General features: G+C 38.4%; 1 protein-coding gene and 1 pseudogene across 1 annotated transcript in view; one reads left to right on the plus strand and one right to left on the minus strand.

Annotated features, from left to right (window-relative positions):
- Positions 1-462: 462 nt before the first annotated feature.
- LOC115838587 (inversin-like) overlaps positions 463-20,059 on the minus strand; it is a 31,880-nt gene continuing 12,283 nt past the window's right edge. Inside the window, exons 3-4 of the mRNA XM_030829298.1 lie at positions 4,816-4,982; positions 463-1,690 (exon numbers count right to left, since the gene is read on the minus strand). Of these exons, the coding sequence (XP_030685158.1) occupies positions 1,658-1,690; positions 4,816-4,982 (200 nt within the window). The 3' untranslated portion in view covers positions 463-1,657. The remainder of the gene's footprint in view (positions 1,691-4,815; positions 4,983-20,059) is intronic.
- On the plus strand, positions 13,692-14,585 carry LOC100595020 (annotated as a pseudogene).

A 20,059-nucleotide genomic window follows, 5' to 3' on the forward strand; every position in this document is an offset into this window, starting at 1 on the left:
AGCAGCACAGTTCAATAAGTTTTTCCACACGCATATATATTTTTAAAGTAGATAAATGTTTCCAATAAACAAAAGGTCTCGCATTTGTATTAGTAATGACTTTCTATAAAAGTAAAATAAAATTCATTCAACCAAGATATGTCAGAACCTACTAGATTCAGAGAGATTCAAAAACAAACAAAAAGAGCTACTTGCCTGGAGCTCCAGCCTAGTAGAAAAGAGACAAGTAAGCAATAATTACAATATAAGGTAATGGGGCTCTAATAGAGATGTGAGCAAAATGCTTTGGGAATATGAGCTTTTCCCACTAATGAACCCAAGAAAAGATAACATAATATAGTTCACTATCATACACACACAAAAACTAGAAACATAATAAATAATGTATAAACGGTCTTCTCATGTCAATAATAACAATGACTATATATTATGGCCATAGATATTTTATAAAACACTTATGTATTACAAGGTAGATCAATCAACTTTAATTATCATTTAATATCTTCATCCATGATCTTTGTAAGCAACTTAAGAGCAGGAATCATGTTGTTCACCTTTGTGTTCCAAGGCCTAACACGATGCCTGTTACATAATAGTATTAACACATGTCGAATGAATGAAGGTATACACATACACATGAGTGTTCATGATTACATAAATAGCACATTTCTGCTTTCATGGATACCAGAATTAAGTGGGACAGACAATACTTGGAAAGGATATTTGATATCCAATATATCAGAAGGTTCACTAAACAAAGGGAAATGAAGTTTAATAGGGATGGGTACTGAGAGCACCTATCTATAAGCTAACATATGTGATTCATTTTTTTCATATTCTCTCTAGTTGTATAATCATGACTACATAGTAGATATTCAATAAATGCTTGTTGAATGAACACTTCTACCTCCATAATATATCTCTTAAACCCAATTCCTCTCTATTGGCCTGAACTATAATAGCAATCTATGTATCTCCACTCTTTCTCTTCCAAAGTAGCTTTAGTTGCCATATTAGTCCCCCGAAAATACACTGATCATGTAACTTTTATTTTCAAATTTCCGAAAGCCTCCCTAGTATTCAGGATCCCTCATTTAAAAAAAAAGAAATGCATAGGGAGTTCATAGTACAAAAGCCTGGAACTGACACAGAGCAGATACTAAATGGCCAAAAATTAATGAACTAGGTTGTGTTGGGAAAATTAGTTATCCATATGCTTTAAAATGAGAATGGATCCCTACACAAAAATCAATGTGTTATGTATTAAGAGATTTAAACATAAAAGAAAATATAGGATAATTTAAAATAATCTCTACTCAGCTCTCTAGTCTCCCAGCTGTTGTTTAATACTAGGTTTCTTAGAGCATCACCCTATACAAGCACAGTTTAGGAATCTGCTAAAAACTTGTGAGGAATTTGTATCCAGATTCTTGCATTCTTTCTCTGCAATTCCCTCCTCCCCAGGATTTTGACCTTCAAGTTCCAGCCACTATTATCTCCAAACTCGGCCTCAGTTTCTTCAGCCTGGTAAGGCTGCTGCTTCCTGTTAGGGTTGTATTCTTTTGCATTCCAATTTGGAAAATGCCATAAAGGAAAAGGCCAGGATGAATGTGGTACTCACTTTACATGTTTTTCTTCTTTGAATGATTGTAGTCTCTTAGATCCTGACTGTGCTGATTGTTCTCAATGCCTTCAAACAATGTATATAGTATTTTATTCAGTTTTTACAGATTTTTTTGATGGGCAAATTAGTTTAAAATAAGCCATTATGGCCAGAATTGATGCCTAGTTATGAAAGTGTCTTGTTGGTTTCTCATTTTTCTGATTCTTTGTTTTTTAAAAAATTTTTTTTATGTATTTACATTTTTTTTTTGAGGCACGGTCTCACTCCAGTCCCCCAGGCTGAAGTGCAGTGGTATGATCTCTCCTCACTGCAGACTTCGTGGGCTCAAGCGACCCTTCCACCTCAGCCTCCTAAGTAGCTGGGAGTACACGTGCTCATGACCATGCCCAACTAATTTGTGTGTGTGTGCATGCGTGTGTGTGTGTGTTTAGTAGAGACAGGTTTCATCATGTTGCCCAGGCTGGTCTCAAATTCCTGGCCTCAAGTGATCCACCCGCCTTGGCCTCACGAAGTCCTAAGATTACAGGTGTGAGCCACTGCACCCTGCCAGATTCCTTCTTTTAATTATAATATTAAATAAAATACATATTTTTTTGAGACAGGGTCTCACTTTGTTGTTCAGGCTGGTCTCAAACTCCAGGGCTCAAGCAATCCTTCCGCCTCAGCCTCCCAAGGAGCTAGGACTACAGGTTTGGGCCACTACACCCAGCTAATTTTTTTTGTTTTAAATAAATAGAGTCTCTCTGTGTTGCCCTGGCTGGTCTCAAACTCCTGGCCTCAAAAGAGCCTCTTGCCTGGCCTTTCTAAAGTGCTAAAATTACAGGTGTGAGCCACTGTGCTTGGCTGATTTCTTCTTTCATATCTTTAAACATTCCATCAGTGGTTATTTTACATTGTGTCTCTAATGATGCCAATCCCTCATGTTTTTCATAGACTAAATCTGTTTGTTGTTTCTGCTGACTCTCATTCATAGTAAATTGCTCCCTTATGAGTTTGGTGATCTTTCATTGTCAGTGCATGTTTGGTTTATTTAATATGGGAAAATCCTAGAAGTATAAGGTGAAGATGTTTTCTCTAAAGAGAATTTGTGCTTGTGTCTGTTTGGGGGCAAGGAGTATTACAGCCCTGGGACATATTATCTCCAACTATTCTTTGAAAATTATTTGTAGATCATTTACTATCTTATTCCTGACTGGTATATACTATCTTTGATTTCTGAATGCTGGTGCTTTGTATAAAGCACAAATGAACTAACACAATACCCAGATTTAATTGGACACAAGAGAATACTAAAGAATTATTACTATCCTTTTCGGGGAATTTGGATCCATTACTGCTTTTGGCAAGCATGTAAAAACAAACAGCAACACAGAGAAAGGAAGGAAATGCATAATTATCAGACAATTGAAAGAACATGAAATCTGTTATGAAATCAACTATGTAAATACTGCCATATAAATCATAGTTCTATTTATTCTTCAATATATGAAAAACTTATAATTAAAAAATCAAAGTAGAAACAAAAAAACAAAAGAAAACAATGCATGGTATCTGATGAAAAGATTACAGCTAACATGTCTGGTTGTACATTCCCCTTCTTTCAACCATCCTGGTCATATAATACTTCTACAGGATGTTATACTGTTGGATCATCAACTGAAATCCTCACTTGCTCCACATAATCTACTTGACGTTAAGCTAGGTTCCTTCACTCTACATTTTTGAAGCTGAGTTTTACACCTAAATCAATCATAACGAAAAATCTAAAGGGTATCAAAGTCTTAATTTTGCAACTTTTCCCAATCTAAACTATTTGCTTTTTTATGATAACAAGTTAAATGGAGTTACCTTTCTCGAGTGAATAATTTCATTAGCTGACAAGCCTAAGTGAAAGGTAATAAATACCTGAGCAGTAGTTAAAACTGAGATTGAAAATGAGGGAGATTTTTTTAAAAATTACTATAATAAAAACCAAATTCAAGAGAAGTAACTTTGGAAATAACCTGACAGACCTAACTGAGAAGCGCATATAACTAGCATATTCAGTAGTATAACTTAATGTCAGCCTCTTTTTATGCATTCAACTAATGAAAGGTATTTTTCTAACCCCTTAATTAATTAGCTATATCTGGTTCACATTTTTAAATAGAAAATAACTCTAATAGTTCCTGCTGGATCTAACTCATTTTAATTGCTTTTTATTCAAAAAATACAGAAATCTAAAATAACAAAAAGAAAAATACCAGGCACTGGAAATCTATTTTATGGACCAAAATTTTATGGAGGAAAAATAGTTTTTAGGTGAATAAGTCTTTAACTAAATGTAGAAGCTGCCTATTTTATCTGTTTGATGGGTTTAATCTTAAAAATCTGAGCTCTTAATAATACATTTAAAAATGTGAAATCATTAATATTGGCAACATAGTTTTAGATTTTAAAAAGTTGAAAATATATTCAGAAAATAAATTTATTTTATGCCTCTTAATGCCACATATTTCAAGACACATTTCAACCTTTTAAATTAAATTTAATTAATTAATTAATTAAGAGACAGGGTCTTGCCCTGTCACTTAGGATGGAGTGCAGTGATGTGAACTCAGTTAACCGCAGCCTCAACCTCCCAGGTTCAAGTGATCCTCCTACCTGAGCCCCACAAGTAGCTGGGACTGCAGGTGTGCGCCACCATGCCCAGCTAATTTTTTAATTTTTTGTAGAGATGGGGTCTCGCTATGTTGCCCAGGCTGGGATTTCAACTTTTTATAGTAAAAGTAATACTCATTAAGGAAAAAATTTTAAACAGTGAAAAGTAAAAAAATTCCATATATATTCCCCAAATTTAAACCCAACCACTATTAATATCTTTGAGTATTTCTTTTTGGTCTTTATTTTTTCCCTATATATAGATTGGTAACAGTTTCATCACATTGTATATATAAATTTGATCACTTTTTTCCCAAAAAACTTTAGATCACAGAATAAATTCTACTGTTTGAGGAACCTGAAATGCAGCTGCTGATAATTATCTGTGCTTTTACTCTCTGCAGCTTAAAGACAGCTTTTAGAAAAAATATATAAAACCTATGAGTCATGCATTTGAGACTTCTTTATTATCTGTCCATTGCATAGTTCCACTAATCAACTAGCAGACATCACACAAAACATTTACTCTTCAAGGAAATTTTACTTCTCACCTTCTGGGCTGCAAGATGGAGGGCTGTTCTCTGGCTATGGTCAGTTTTATTCACATCTGCTCCTGCCTTCAGGAGAGCATCTGCACAATCCAATCTGTCAGCCAACACGCAATACATAAGTGGTGTTCTCCCAAATTGATCTTCTTTGTCTTTAAGAGCAGAGTTTCCTATAAGGATAAGAAACAGATAGTGATATTTGATAATTGTTATTACTAATATAAGTAGAAAGTATATTTGCTGTTTATTATCAAGCATTGTGCTAAATGCATTAAATATATCATCTTATTTTTACTTGTCCTATGAAGTAGATATTACCATTGTCATATTATAGGAAACTGAGGCTCAGAGAAGTTAAGTAACCAGTCTATGTTCACACTGAAAGTAGGTGGGGCTAGAATTTAAACTGATGACTCAATCATATTATGCTGAACTAACATTTTGAGATACAGAGCTACTTATGTTCCTCCCTCACTCACTCTCGTCTTTTGAAACAAATATTTAATTAATACCAATTGTACACTAGGCATTGCGGTATGTTTTATGAGTGATACAAAAATGAATCACAGGCTAGGTGTGGTGGCTCACGTCTGTAATCCTAGCACTCTGGGAGGCCAAGGTGGGCAGATCACCTGAGGCCAGAAGTTCAAGACCGGCCTGACCAACATGGTGAAACCCAGTCTCTACTAAAAATACAAAAATTAGCCAGGCGTGGTGGCGGGCGCCTGTAATCCCAGCTACTCGGGAGGTTGAGACAGGAGAACTGCTTAAACCCGGGAGGCGGAGGTTGTAGTGAACCAAGATTGTGCCATCGCACTCTAGCCTGGACAAAGAGAGTAAAACTCCATCTCAAAAAAAAAAAAAAAGTCATGGTTGATTTCCTTTTCTAGACAAGATGACAAGATAGAGCAAGTACATAGTATCCACATCCTCCTGCTAATTAATTACAACTAAAATCCCCAGGGCAAAAGGCAAAATAAATGACAGGGGGAGAAGGGGAGGCATCTTGGACTAGGAACTTTGGAACTTGAGAGACAACCTGCTATAAGTTCCCTGAAGCGTTTTCTGTTTGCTTGTTTGCTTTTGCCTCCAATCTATAGTAAATTATGGGCTAGAGTAGCCTATAATCCAGAAACACCAAAGTGCACAGATGCCAAATTTCTCAAGAGAAGTCTACTCTCTCTAGTAAAAAGACTGGGAGGCAGGTAACTCTGCCGAGTGAACCATTTGACTATGCTCTACTCAAAACACATACAATAAAAGAAACTGCACCTCTTTTCCCCACTGGACAGTATAGAGACTGTTGGGAGGAGCCCTGTCAAACTATCAATGCCCCGAATTAAGCAAAGGATAGCAACGAGGTAGTATTTTACCCCTTTCCAACTAGAGAGTAGGAGTATGGAGAGGACAAAGTTGGAGGAAGTAATTGGTACAAAAAGTCAGGACACTTTTGAGCAGCCCATGTGTGAAACTGGTCAGAATCAAGATAGCAAAAGCTCTGAGAATTGAACTATAGTTAGATTATTGCCTTGGTTCTAAATGGGTCTGAGCAGCCCAGAGGTGGGGCAAACCAGAAGAGCCCTGCAAGGTATCTGAAAACTAACATGAAATTTGAACCACAAAATCGAAAGAGAATGTTCATTCTAAACCTTGACAGATTGTCCGTTTACTAAAATAAGATATTTAAATAGGATCCAGAGTCTCATAATACAGAAAATGTCAAAGATATAATCCAAAATTATGAAACAACTCAAAAGTTTGGAAAATATTAATTGAAACAAGAAAAGATAATCAACAGGCACTGACACTGTGATGACACAGATATATTAGAATTATATGACAAGAATTTTAAAACAACTCTCATAAAAATGCTCCAACAATCAACTATGAACACTCGTGAAACAAATAGAACATCAGGAATGAAAAAAGAGAAGCAGAATGTAAATATGTGAGAAAAATAATAGACTGTTTTTATCCTCTTTAGTTTTTTTTTTTTTTTAATGAGGGTCTCACTGTGTTGTCCAGGCTGGTCTTGAACTCCTGGGCTAAAGCAATCCTCCCTGCCTCAGACTCCTGAGTAGCTGGGGCTACAGTGCATGCCTGGCTTATCCTTTTTAATTTTTAGAGTTATGTTTCAATGATTGAAAGCAAAGATAACCTTGCTGTATGATGTGGTTCTCAGTTTATGCAGAGGTGATTTTTAAGATAACTATATCAAAAAGAAGGGTAAAGGGACCTAATTAGTGATAAGGCTTCTCTATTGCACTTGAAGTAGAAAATACAGACTGTGATAAAATAAGTATACATATTCTAATACCTAGAACAATCATACACACACACACACACACACACACACACACACACTCAGAAACAAATAAACAAAAAACCTCCAATGAAAACAAACTATACAAAGAGATTTATTTAAAAACACAATATAGACCCAGCAGGGTGGCTCACGCCTATAATCCCAACATTTTGGGAGGCTGAGGTGGGCAGATCACCTGAGGCCTGCAGTTCAAGACCAGCCTGGCCAACATGGCAAAAACCTGCCTCTACTAAAAATACAAAAATTAGCCGGGTGTGGTGGTGGCACATGCCTGTAATACCAGCTACTTGGGAGGCTGAGGCATGAGAATCACTTGAACCCTGGGGGTGGAGGTTGCAGTGAGCTGAGATTGCACCACTGCACTCCAGCCTGGGTAACAGAACAAAAACCGAAATATAAGATACCACTTCACATACACTAGGATGGTTATAATAAAAAAAATACATAATAACAAGTATTAATGAGAATATGGAGAAATCAAAACCCTCATATACTACTGGTGGGAATCTAAAATGGTACAGTCACTTTGGAAAATATTCTGGAAGTTCCTCAAAACATTAAGTAACCATTTGACCCAGCAATTCCACTACCAAGTATGTACCCAAGAGAAATGAAGACATATGTCCACACAAAAACTGGTACACAAATATCCATTGCAGTATTATTCATGACAGCCAAAAGGTGGAAATAATGTAAGTATCCATAAGCTGTCCATCAACTGACGAATGGTTAAACAAAATGTTGTATATCTCTACAGTGGAATATTATTCCGCAAAAGCAATGAAGGTCTAGTATATGCTCAACATGGATGAACCTTGAAAACATTATGCTAAGCAAAAGAAGCCAGTCAAAAAATACCACATATTATGTAATTATATTTATGTGAAATATCTGGCACTGGCATATCTATAGAGACAGAAAGTAGATGAGTAGTTGCCTAGGACTGGGGGTTGGGCACAAATTTGAAGAGTAACAGCCAAAGGGTGAAGGGTTTCTCTGTGGGATAATGAAAGTGTTCTAATATCATTTGTGGTGATGTTTGCCCAACACTGAATATACAAAATCACTCAATTGTATACCTTAAATTTTGAATTGTATGGTATGTGAATTATATCTTAATAGAGCATTATAAAAAGCTCTACCATATATAAATTAAAATGGAATACTAAAAATATTCAAGAAATGTAAAGGAGGACAAGAATGAAACACAGAAGGAACATGCAGTGTTCAACACAATAAATTGGAAATCTTAAATCTTAACATTCATAATTACATTAAATGTAAATGGTGTAAATACATCAATAAAAAGGCTGAGATAAAAAAGAAGACTCGATTAGGCTGGGTACAGTGGCTCATGCCTGTAATCCCAGCACTTTTGGAGGCCGAGGCGGGCGAATCATGAGGTCAGGAGATCGGGACCATCCTGGCTAACATAGTGAAACCCCGTCTCTACTAAAAAACAGAAAAAATTAGCCAGGCATGGTGGCGGGCACCTGCAGTCCCAGCTACTTGGGAGGCTGAGGCAGGAGAATGGCGTGAACCCGGGAGACGGAGCTTGCAGTGAGCCGAAATCGTGCCACTGTGCTCCAGCCTGGGTGACAGAGCAAGACTGTCTCAAAAAAAAAAAAAAAAAAAAAGAAACTCACTTAAAATACAATAACATAGGAGGTTAAAAGTAAAAGAATTAGCAAAACTATAATAAATACTAATGAAATGAAAGCTGGAGTTAAGTATATTAATATCTAATAAGGTAAACTTTAAAGACAATTACCAGAAACAAATAGAGATATTATATAACAATAAAAGGGTCAATTCACCAAGAATACATAAAATTCCTAAATGTATACATACTAAATCACAGAGCTTCAAGATACAGGCAGCAAGAACTGATAGAATAGGAAGAAACACTTGAAAACACAATTATAATTGGTAACTTCAACACTCTTCTCTCAATAATTGCTAGAACCACTAAAATGAAAATCAGCAGGGACACAGAAGAACTGAACACCAAAATAAAGCAACAGGACCCAACTGGTATTTATTTAACACTTCATCTAATGACAGCCAGAAATACAATCTTTCAAAACACCCATGGGACCTTGACCAAAATATACAATATACTGGGTCATAAATGAACACTAACAGATTTAAAGAACTGAAGTCATACAAAGTGTATTATCAGATGACAGTATAATTAAACTAAGAAATCAATAACAGAATGATAACAAGAAATAACAAAATATTTAAGATAATCCACGGGTTAAAGAGAAAATCTCAAGGGAAATTAAAAAGCATAATTAAATGAATAAAAACATATTGTTGTAAGGTTCTTGCACCACACGTGAGGGAAGCTTAGAAGGAAATACATAGTAATGAATGCTTTCAATTAGAATAGAAGAATAGTTTCAAATCAATTATCTATGCTTCTACCTTGGGACACTAAAACAGAGAGCAAATTTAACCCAAAACAAGCAGAAGGAAGTACATAAGAAAAACAAGAAGAGAGCAATTACATTAAAATCAGAAGAAAATAGAGAAAATCAACGAAGCTAAAAGTTGGTTCTTGGAAAATTAAATTAATAAATCTCTAATCAGATTGATCATTAAAAACAGAGCAGACACAAATTCCCAATATCAAGAATGACATCTCTACAAAGCCTGCAGATATTAAAAGGCAAATAAGAGAATGTCATAAGCTATAAACTCACAATTCAAGTGAAATGGATAAATTCCTTGAAAGATATACTCCTTCAAAGTCCACTTAAGATACAGATACTCTCAACAGTACTTGTGGTAGGATAATTCTAAGATGGCATCCAAGACTTCCAGCCCCCGGTATACATGCCCTGTATGATCCCCTCCTCCTGAGTGTGGGCAGAACTATGATGTCACTCCCACGATTAGGTTTTGTTATGTGGCAAATATGAAGGGATTTTGCAGATGTAATTAAGTCTCTTAATCATTTAACTTCAAGTTAATCAAGAGAGATTAGTTTGGGTTGCTTTCACCTAATTAGGTGAGTCTTTCAAAAGAGTGTCTAGAGATCCGAGGTAGAAATTGTAGAGATTTGAAGCAGCAGAGACACTTTCCTGCTGGCCTTGGAGAAGCAAACTGCCATGAATTTTAAAATTGTACAAAAAAAACTGTAGTCAACTCGTTCATCACTATTTGTTGGAGTTTGGGTTTTCAGGCTGTTTCTGGGCTACGCAGTTCTTTCCAGGGTACCTTGTAGCAATTTGAGAATTCAGCAACACATTCTGCTGGGACTAAAGATCCAGAAGGAGCTTAAAGCTATGACTAGACCATTGATTGACTCATGACAAATGTGCACCTTGATCCCAGAGTCTTCACGAATGCTCACCAAAGAAAGATTCCCAGGATGATTCAGAGGCCTCTCATAACTTCTGCTCCAAAACATTAATAAAGAGTCTTGACAACTTGATTCTTCACCCAGGTACCAAATTCCCTTCCCCTCCACCAGAAGGTTCACCCCAACAACAGGATAGAAAAGCAAAGACCTTCCAGGACATCAGAGATGGTTTGCCTTACAGGACAAGAGGAAAAAGGACATCGTTATTAGTGGAAAGAAAGGATGATAAAACTGAGATACCTGTTACTCAACAGATTTTTCTCAGCTTAAATGAGAGCTAACAAATATTGGGTCTAAGACGGTTCAGAATGAATCAAGAATTGAACCATTCAAATGTGGCTGCAGTTTCCACATGTATCATAGATGGGATCCTTCTGAGAATGCTAGAATAGGAAATTATGACAATGAGCTGATTTAGTCATAAACTTTATTCTTGTACTTTCTTGTTGGCAAATTTATGCAGCAGTCTGTGCTAGGATAGACTGTATACCAATAATAACCTATGATGAGTGACGTCTTTTTCTTCTTGTATCTTTTCCTTCTTACCTTGATAGCAGTAATTTATAAGGAACCTGTGTAAGTTTGAATGTATTTGAATAACTTGAATATACTTTAGCTCTACTTTTTTATTTGAACCCAAAGCAGCACCAATAAGTCTGAATTATTCTCACGTGCTGGGATTAGAGGCATAAGCCACCACACAGGGCTCCCATATGTTTTAGAACCTAAGTCGGTGAGATGAATCCCAACATCTAGAATTTGAAGCAAGATAACTTATGGGAAAAGAATAAAAAGAAAACATTGAGTAGTTGGATTAGAGCATAACTAATTAGATTTTCTGGTTTTTAAAAATTTGAATTATATTAAAAGGAAATTCCAACATGCTATTTTTTCAATTTTCAGTAACAAATAAATGTGCATATAGAGAAACAATAAAGTTGACATATGTAAGTACTTTTAAAAAAGTGAATTCTGGACCAGGTGCAGCGGCTCACACCTGTAATCCCAACACTTTCGGAGGCTGAGGCAGGCAGATCACCAGATCAGAAGATCGAGACCATCCTGGCTAACACGGTGAAACCCCATCTCTACTAAAAAATACAAAAAAATCAGCCAGGTGTGGTGGCGGGCGCTTGTAGTCCCAGCTACTCGGGAGCCTGAGGCAGGGCAATGTCGTGAACCTGGGAGGCAGAGCTTGCAGTGAAGCCGAGATTGCACCACTGCACTCGAGCCTGGGTGACAGAGACTCTGTCTCAAAAAAAAAGAATTCTGCCAATGTGCAGTGGGGAGAGAATCCTAAATCTCAGACGAGACCTTAGCCCTGGCTGATGCCTTGACTGCAGTCTTGTGACACCACGAGCAAAAGCCTCAGCTTGAGCAGTGTCTAGATTCCTGACATACGGAAACTGTGAAGTAATGAATGTTTGTTGTTTGTAAGCTAAGTTTGTGTTAATTTGTTACACAGCAATAAAAACCTAATATAGTACTTTATTAAAAAATTAAATTCATAGTTAATCCCCACTATAAGGTACTACTAAGAATAATTTGTTAAAAACTTCCCAGAGCAATCTTTGTAGAAATGAAATATGCAGTTTTAAAATTGTTATGGAAAGGCAAAAGAAATAGAAGAATAAAAAGTTTTTGAAAAAAAGAACAAAGTTGAAGAACTCACATTGTGTGGTATTAAGGCATATTGTAAACCCACAGTAATGAAGAGAATGTGGTAGTGGCAAAGAAATAGACTCATAGACCAATAGAACAGATTTGAGAGTATGTAAATAGACACACACAGACATGATCAACTGACTCTGACAAAGATGCAAAGGCAAACCAATAGATAATCTTTTAAATAAATGGTGCTGGAAAGGCCAGGCATGGTGGCTCATGCCTGTAATCTGAGCATTTTGGGAAGCCAAGGTGGGTGGATCACCTGAGGTCAGGAGTTCGAGACCAGCCTGGTCAACATGGTGAAACCCCATCTCTACTAAAAGTACAAAAATTAGCCAGGTGTGGTGGTGGGCACCTGTAATTCCAGCTACTCAGGAGATTGAGGCAGGAGAATCACTTGAACCTGGGAGGCAGAGGTTGCAGTGAGCCGAGATCATGCCACTGCACTCCAGCCTGGGCAACAGGAGTGAATAATAATAATAATAATAATAATAACAATAATAAATGGTGCTGGAAAAATTTGGCATTCATATACAAAAACAAAAACATATACAAAAACAAAAACAAACCCAAAGCTTTCAACCTATATTTTGTATGTTAGTCAGTTCAAGCTGCTATAACAAAGTACCATAGCCTGGGAGGCTTATAAAAAACAAAAATTGGGGCTGGGTGTGGTGGCTCATGCCTATAATCTCAGCATTTTGAGAGGCTGAGGCGGGCGGATCACTTGAGGCCAGCAGTTCGAGACCAGTCTGGCCAACATGGTGAAACCCCGTCTCTACTAAAAATACAAAAATTAGCAAGGTGTGGTGGCGGGCATCTGTAATCCCAGCTACGCAGGAGGTTGAGCCAAGAGAATTGCTTGATGGAGGTGGAGGTTGCAGTGAGCTGAGATATTGCCACTGCACTCCAGCCTGGGCAATGAAGTGAGACTCTGTCTCAACAACAACAACAACAACAACAACAACAAAAATTGGCTGGGAATGGTGACTTCTGCCTGTAATCCCAGCACTTTGGGAGGCTGAGGCAGGAGGATCACGAGAGGCCAGGGGTTCAAGACCAGCATGGCCAACATAGCAAGACACCATATCTAAAAAAAAAAAAAAAGAAAAAATCTGTCTTGGTGGTATGCACCTGTGCCTAGCAGTTCTGGAGGCTAGAAGTCTGAGATCAGGATGCCAGCATGATCAGGTTCTGGTGAGGCCTCTCTTCTGAGTTGCAGACTGCTGACTTCTGATATCCTCACATGAAAAAGAGGGCTTGAGAGCTTTCTGGGGTTCCTTTTATGAGGGTGTTAATTCCATTCGGGAAGGCTGAACCCTCATGACTTAAATTATCTCCCAAAGGCCCCATCTCCTAATATCATCACATTGAGGGTTAGGGTTTCAAACATAAGAATTTTGGAGGAATACAAATATTCAGTCCATAATAGCACCATATATAAAAATTACCCCAAAATGGATCATAAACTTAAATCTAAAACCTATAACTGCTTCTTCTCCGAGAAAACACCAAATGGCTGATAATGCCGGTGCAGCGGGAGGTGGGGGGGTGGGGGTGGAGGCCCTGGTGGCCCTGGGATGGGGAACCACGGTGGCTTCCACGGAGGTTTCTGCGGTGGCATCCGGGACCGGGGTCGCGGCCATGGATGGGGCCTGGGCTGAGGCCGTGGAGCTCGTGGAGGAAAGGCTGAGGATAAGGAGTGGATGCCTGTCACCAAGCTGGGCCACTTGGTCAAGGACATGAAGATCAAGTCCCTGGAGGAAATCTATCTCTTCTCCCTGCCCATTAATGAATCTGAGATCATTGACTTTTTCCTGGGGGCCTCTCTCAAGGACGAGGTTTTGAAGGTTACGCCGGTGCAGAAGCAGACCCGTGCTGGCCAGAGCACCAGGTTCAAGGCATTTGTTGCTACTGGGGACTACAATGGCCACGTCAGTCTGGGTGTTAAGTGCTCCAAGGAGGTGGCCACCACCATCCGTGAGGCCATCATCCTGGCCAAGCTCTCCATTGTCCCCGTGCACAGAGGCTACTGGGGGAACAAGATCAGCAAGCCCCACACCATCCCTTGCAAGGTGACAGGTCGCTGCGGCTCTGTGCTGGTGCGCCTCATCCCTGCACCCAGGGGCACTGGCATCGTCTCGACGCCTGTGCCCAAGAAGCTGCTCCTCAGCTCGGGGAATCGATTACTGCTGCACCTCAGCTCGGGGCTGCACTGCCACCCTGGGCAACTTCGCCAAGGCCACCTTTGATGCCATCTCTAAGACCTACAGCTACCTGACCCCCGACCTCTGGAAGGAGACTGTATTTACCAAGTCTCCCTATCAGGAATTCACTGACCAACTCGTCAAGACCCATACCAGAGTCTCCATGCAGTGGACCCAGGCTCCAGCTGTGGCTACAACATAGGGTTTTATACAAGAAAAATAAAGTGAATAAAGCCTGTTAAAAAAATAAAAAATAAATAAAACCTATAACTATATAAAACTTTTAGAAGCAACTGAAGGTGAAAATCATCATGATTTTGTGTTAGGCAGAGATTTCTTAGATATGATATAAAAGAATAATCCATAAAAATTAATAAATTAGATTTCATCCAAATAAAGAAATTGTGTTTGAAAACACAATTAAGAAAAATCTTTAAAAAGCCACAAATTGGGAGGAAATATTTGCAAAACACATATTTGATAAGGCCTTTTATTCTAGAATAAATAAAAACTTTTACAATAGAATAATAAGATGGATAATGAAACTTAGGCTGGGTGCAGCGGCTCACATCTGTAATCCCAGCACTTTGGGAGGCAGAGGCGGATAGATTGCTTGAGTCTAGGAGTTTGAGACCAGCCTAGGCAACATGGCAAAACCCCATCTCTACTAAAAATATAAAAATTAGCCAGGTGCAGTGGCTGGACTCATGCCTGTAATCCCAGCTACTTAGGAGGCTGAGGCATGAGAATCACTTAAACCCGGGAGGCGGAGGTTGCAGGGAGCCGAGATTGCACCACTGCACTCCAGCTTAGGTGACAGAGTATGACCCTGTCTCAAAAAAAAAAAAAAAGAAAGAAATTAAAAGCCAACAGACACATGAAAAAATGCTCATCACCACTGGCCATCAGAGAAATGCAAATCAAAACCACAATGAGATACCATCTCACACCAGTTAGAATGGCCATCATTAAAAAGTCAGGAAACAACAGGTGCTGGAGAGGATGTGGAGAAATAGGAACACTTTTACACTGTTGGTGGGACTGTAAACTAGTTCAACCATTGTGGAAGACAGTGTGGCGATTCCTCAGGGATCTAGAACTAGAAATACCATTTGACCCAGCCATCCCATTACTGGGTATATACCCAAAGGAATATAAATCATGCTGCTATAAAGACACATGCACACGTATGTTTACTGCGGCACTACTCACAATAGCAAAGACTTGGAACCAACCCAAATGTCCAACAATGATAGACCAGATTAAGAAAATGTGGCACATATACACCATGGAATACTATGCAGCCATAAAAAATGATGAGTTCATGTCCTTTGTAGGGATATGGATGAAGCTGGAAACCATCATTCTCAGCAAAGACAAAAAACTAAACACCGCATGTTCTCACTCATAGGTGGGAATTGAACAATGAGAACACATGGACACGGGAAGGGGAACATCACACACTGGGACCTGTTGTGGGGTGGGGGGAGGGGGAAGGGATAGCATTAGGAGACATACCTAATGTAAATGACCAGTTAATGGGTGCAGCACACCAAGATGGCACATGTATTATACATATGTAACAAACCTGCACATTGTGCACATGTACCCTAGAACTTAAAGTATAATAAAAAAAATATACAAAAAATAAAAATAAAATAAAGAGAAATTAAAAGGTGGCCAAAAGGTTTTAATAGACATTTCACTAAATAAGCACATGAAAAGACTCTCAACATCATTAATACACAGGGAAATGTAAACTTAACCTATAATGCGATACCACTGCACATCTATTAGAATGGCTAAAATGAAAACAGTCAAAAGCAAACTTCACAATACCAAATGCTGTTAACGATGTAGAACCTAGTTGTAGAACTATTAATAGAACTCTCAGCCATTGTTGGTAGAAATGCAAAATGGTATAGCTACTATTAAAACTGTAGCCTAATAATTATGGCCTAATAATTTTTCACCTAAGTGTTTACTAAAGAGAAATAAAAGCATGAAAGTTTAGGTTAATATAAAAACTTGTATGTGAATATTTACGGCAGCTTTATTCATAATTGCTAAACACTGGAAACATCCCAATTGTCCCTCAACTGGAAAATGAGAAAATAATCTGCAGTACATCCATACAATGGAATATAGCTCACTAATAGAAAGCAATGAACTACTGATCCACTCAACAACATGGAAAATTCTCAAATGCCTTATGTCAAGTGAAAGAAATCCACTTCACCAGGCACAGTGGCTCACGCCCATAATCCCAGCACTTTGGGAGGCTGAGAGGGGGAAGATCCCTTGAAGCCTGGAATTTGAGACCAGCCTGGGCAACATGGCGAAACCCCATCTCTACAAAACACACACACACACACACACACACACACACACACACACACACACTTAGTTGTGCGTGGTGGAACATGCCTGTAGTCCCAGCTACTCAGGAGGCTGAGGTGGGAGGATCACTTGAGTCTGGGAAGTCCAGGCTGCAGTGAGTCATGATTGTACTACTGCACTCCAGCCTGGGAGACAAAGTGAGACTCTGTCTCAAAAAAAAAGAAAGAAAGAAAGAAAGAAAGAAAGAAAGAAAGAAAGAAAGAAAGAAAGAAAGAAAGAAAGAAAGAAAGAAATCTGCTTCAAAGGGTATATATATCATGTGACACATTGGCATAGGATTGTGGAGAAGTTAAAACTATAGAGACAGAAAACAGACTAGTGGTTACCAGGGACTGGAATATGTGGAATGTGGGGAGAAACTGGCTATAAAAGGACACAGTTCTAACATTTTGGGGCATGATAGAATTGTTCTATATCTTGATGGTCATGGTGATGACATGATTATATATTTGTCAAAATTAAATAACTGTATATGAACAAGGGTGAAATTTACTGTACTATATACCTCAATAAATTTTAGTTAAAAACAATAACTACAAAAGATGCCATGGCTCCAGCCATGTACTGTAAGTGAAAAAAATGTTGCCACTTTTGTTACAGATAATCATCAAGTATTCATCTCTTACTAGTTGACGGTAATTACATCTGGGTTGAACAAGAGGGAAGTCAGTTACTTCTAAGGTATCTTGGCCTGAACTGTGCTAATAGAGGAAGTGAGTAGGCAAAATAAAGTGTTTTCTTTGGAAAATAGAATGCTAGAAATGTCAATGGGTACAGTTAGATATAAGGAATAAGTTTTGGTGTTCTATTGCACAGTAGGGTGACTATAGTTGACAATACTGTATTGCATATTTCAAAATAGCTAGAATTTTGAATGCTCTCACCACAGAGAAATGATAAATGTTTGAGTTAATGCATATGCTAAATACCATCATTTGATCATTACACAATGTATACATGTATTATAACATCACACTCTACCCCCATAAACACATACAATCAGTATGTATCAATTAAAACTAAAAAACAAACAAACAAAAAAGACACCAGATAAATGCCTGGGTTGTTTTGGGCATGAAACTAAGCTACTGTTTTAGTTTGAAATACTTCAACATATATTTTAATCTTGGACACGCTGGGACCCAGAAAGACTTCCTAGCTTTTCAGCAATTTACTTCGCTGGTAAAAAGCAAGAAAGGTCATTGCTCTGGAAATCTGAAAGAGCCTTACAGATGTATTCAGGTTGTGTATAACTCCTAGAGGAGGCAGATACTCTTTTTCAGAACTTTTTTGAAGATGGAGGCAAATTTTGCATTGGATTCAACACATCTGATAACAGAAGCCCTTATGCACAAGGTTCTGTGTAGTACAACAGTATATTCTTTGTACTAGAGCCTTCAGTATCTAATCTAGAAGATTCCAAAGATTCTATCACTATATTTATAGATAAAGATTTATTTAAACTGAAATTCATTAACAGAACTAAAATGTAGTACAACAGCATGTTCCTTTTATCAGTTTGAGTCCTTCTGGAATCAAAGTGACACTTATAGAGAATATGCCATAACGAGACTAGTCTCTAGTTGTCTTTCATGATTAAAGGGTAGTCTCTACTGGCATCTTGTTAGGTTAAGCAAAGATAGTAGTAGCTAGTATTAGTAAGATAACAGTAATTCATTTACACTTTCTGCCTAGAGAGACATTCCCCCTTAGAAGCTTTAGTAAGGGAGAGGATTAGGAACTATGGTCACAAGAATAAGTGCTGAGAAACAGAGGCTATCTCACATTCTGGGATAATCCTAACTCGAGCTTGTCCAACCTGTGGCCCGTGGGCCACATGTAGCCCAGGAAGGCTTTTAATGCTGCCCAACACAAATTCATAATTTTTCTTAAAACATTATGAGATTTTTTTTGTGTGATTTTTTTTTTTTTTTTTAGCTCATCAGCTATTGTTAGTGTTAGTGTATTTTATGTGTAGCCCAAGACAATTCTTCTTCCAATACCCAGGAAAGCCAAAAGCTTGAACACCCCTGTCCTAACTGATTAGGCTCCTCAGGGCCAAAGCAGAGTCAGCATCATGGGGTTAATAGGCAACTCACCATCTAGAACACAGAACTTTAGGTCAATCCTGTCCTCTCCCTAAGTCTTATGTAAGATACAGGGAACTTCAAGCCTTCTCTTTGTTTTCTGACATACCTTGTTTCTGTGTAACCGATATATGTATTTCCCAGAAGAAGTTATTGGGTTACGTCACCACGATCCAATATTTTGTGCCTATAAGGCAAAATTTGTCTGTTTGAGGAAATTTTAAGTATATATCCCCTGGCTGGGCATGGTGGCTCATGCTTGTAATCCCAGCACTTTGGGAGGCTGAGGCGGGTGGATCACCTGAGGTCAGGAGTTCGAGACCAGTCTGACCAACATGGCAAAACCCTGTCTCTACTAAAAATACAAAAATTAGCTGAGCATGGTGGCATGTACCTGTAGTCCCAGGTACTCGGGAGGCTGAACCAGGAGAATCACTTGAACCCGGAAGGCAGAGATTGCACCACTGCACTCCAGCCTGGGTGACAGAGTGAGACTCTGTCTCAAAAAAAAAAAAAAGAAAGAAAGTATATATCCCCTAAATGATTAGAAAAAGCAGCATTCAACCTCACTTAGGTCCTGTCTTGAGTAGCTCTAGGGGGACAGTGGCTTCATGGCTAGTTTCTGAATAATGAGGGTACCATTAGGTTCTGGGCTTCCTGGCCAGTAACTGAGCGAGGTCTGTGCCTTTATCTATCCACCCTACTCTCTTCCTTAGTTTCCCCACTTATAACATTCAGCTAATACTTGTCCAATCTACACCATAACTTGTTTGATGATCCAATAAAATAATGTATTGTTTGGAAATATTTGGTAATTGTAACATGTTGTACAAACGTAGAGCTTATGATGTAAACCAATATTCGCTGGACAGCAGTGCATTTAAATTTGCATTCCTGTCAGGAACAGTTAATATAGAAAGCAGCTGGCTACTGTCCTGTGTTGTGCTAATTATTCTGGCAACTGTGGAGATGGCCTCTAATCCATGACCAATTGGTGCTTGCTCAACTGGGGCTGGCATTCTGCATGTGCTCTGTCTCAACACAGTCCAAAAAGCTGAGCTGGAAGCATGACTGGAAAGCCACTGCTCTACCGCATTCAGTTATTTTAAGGCTTGTTGAAGCATAAGAGTATGTATGGTTAATGGGCTGGTATGTGCAGAAACCAGAGCGCCAACTCTAGCAGTTAGAG

This window comes from Nomascus leucogenys, chromosome 1a, assembly GCF_006542625.1.
Source record: "Nomascus leucogenys isolate Asia chromosome 1a, Asia_NLE_v1, whole genome shotgun sequence".
Lineage (NCBI taxonomy): Eukaryota > Metazoa > Chordata > Mammalia > Primates > Hylobatidae > Nomascus > Nomascus leucogenys.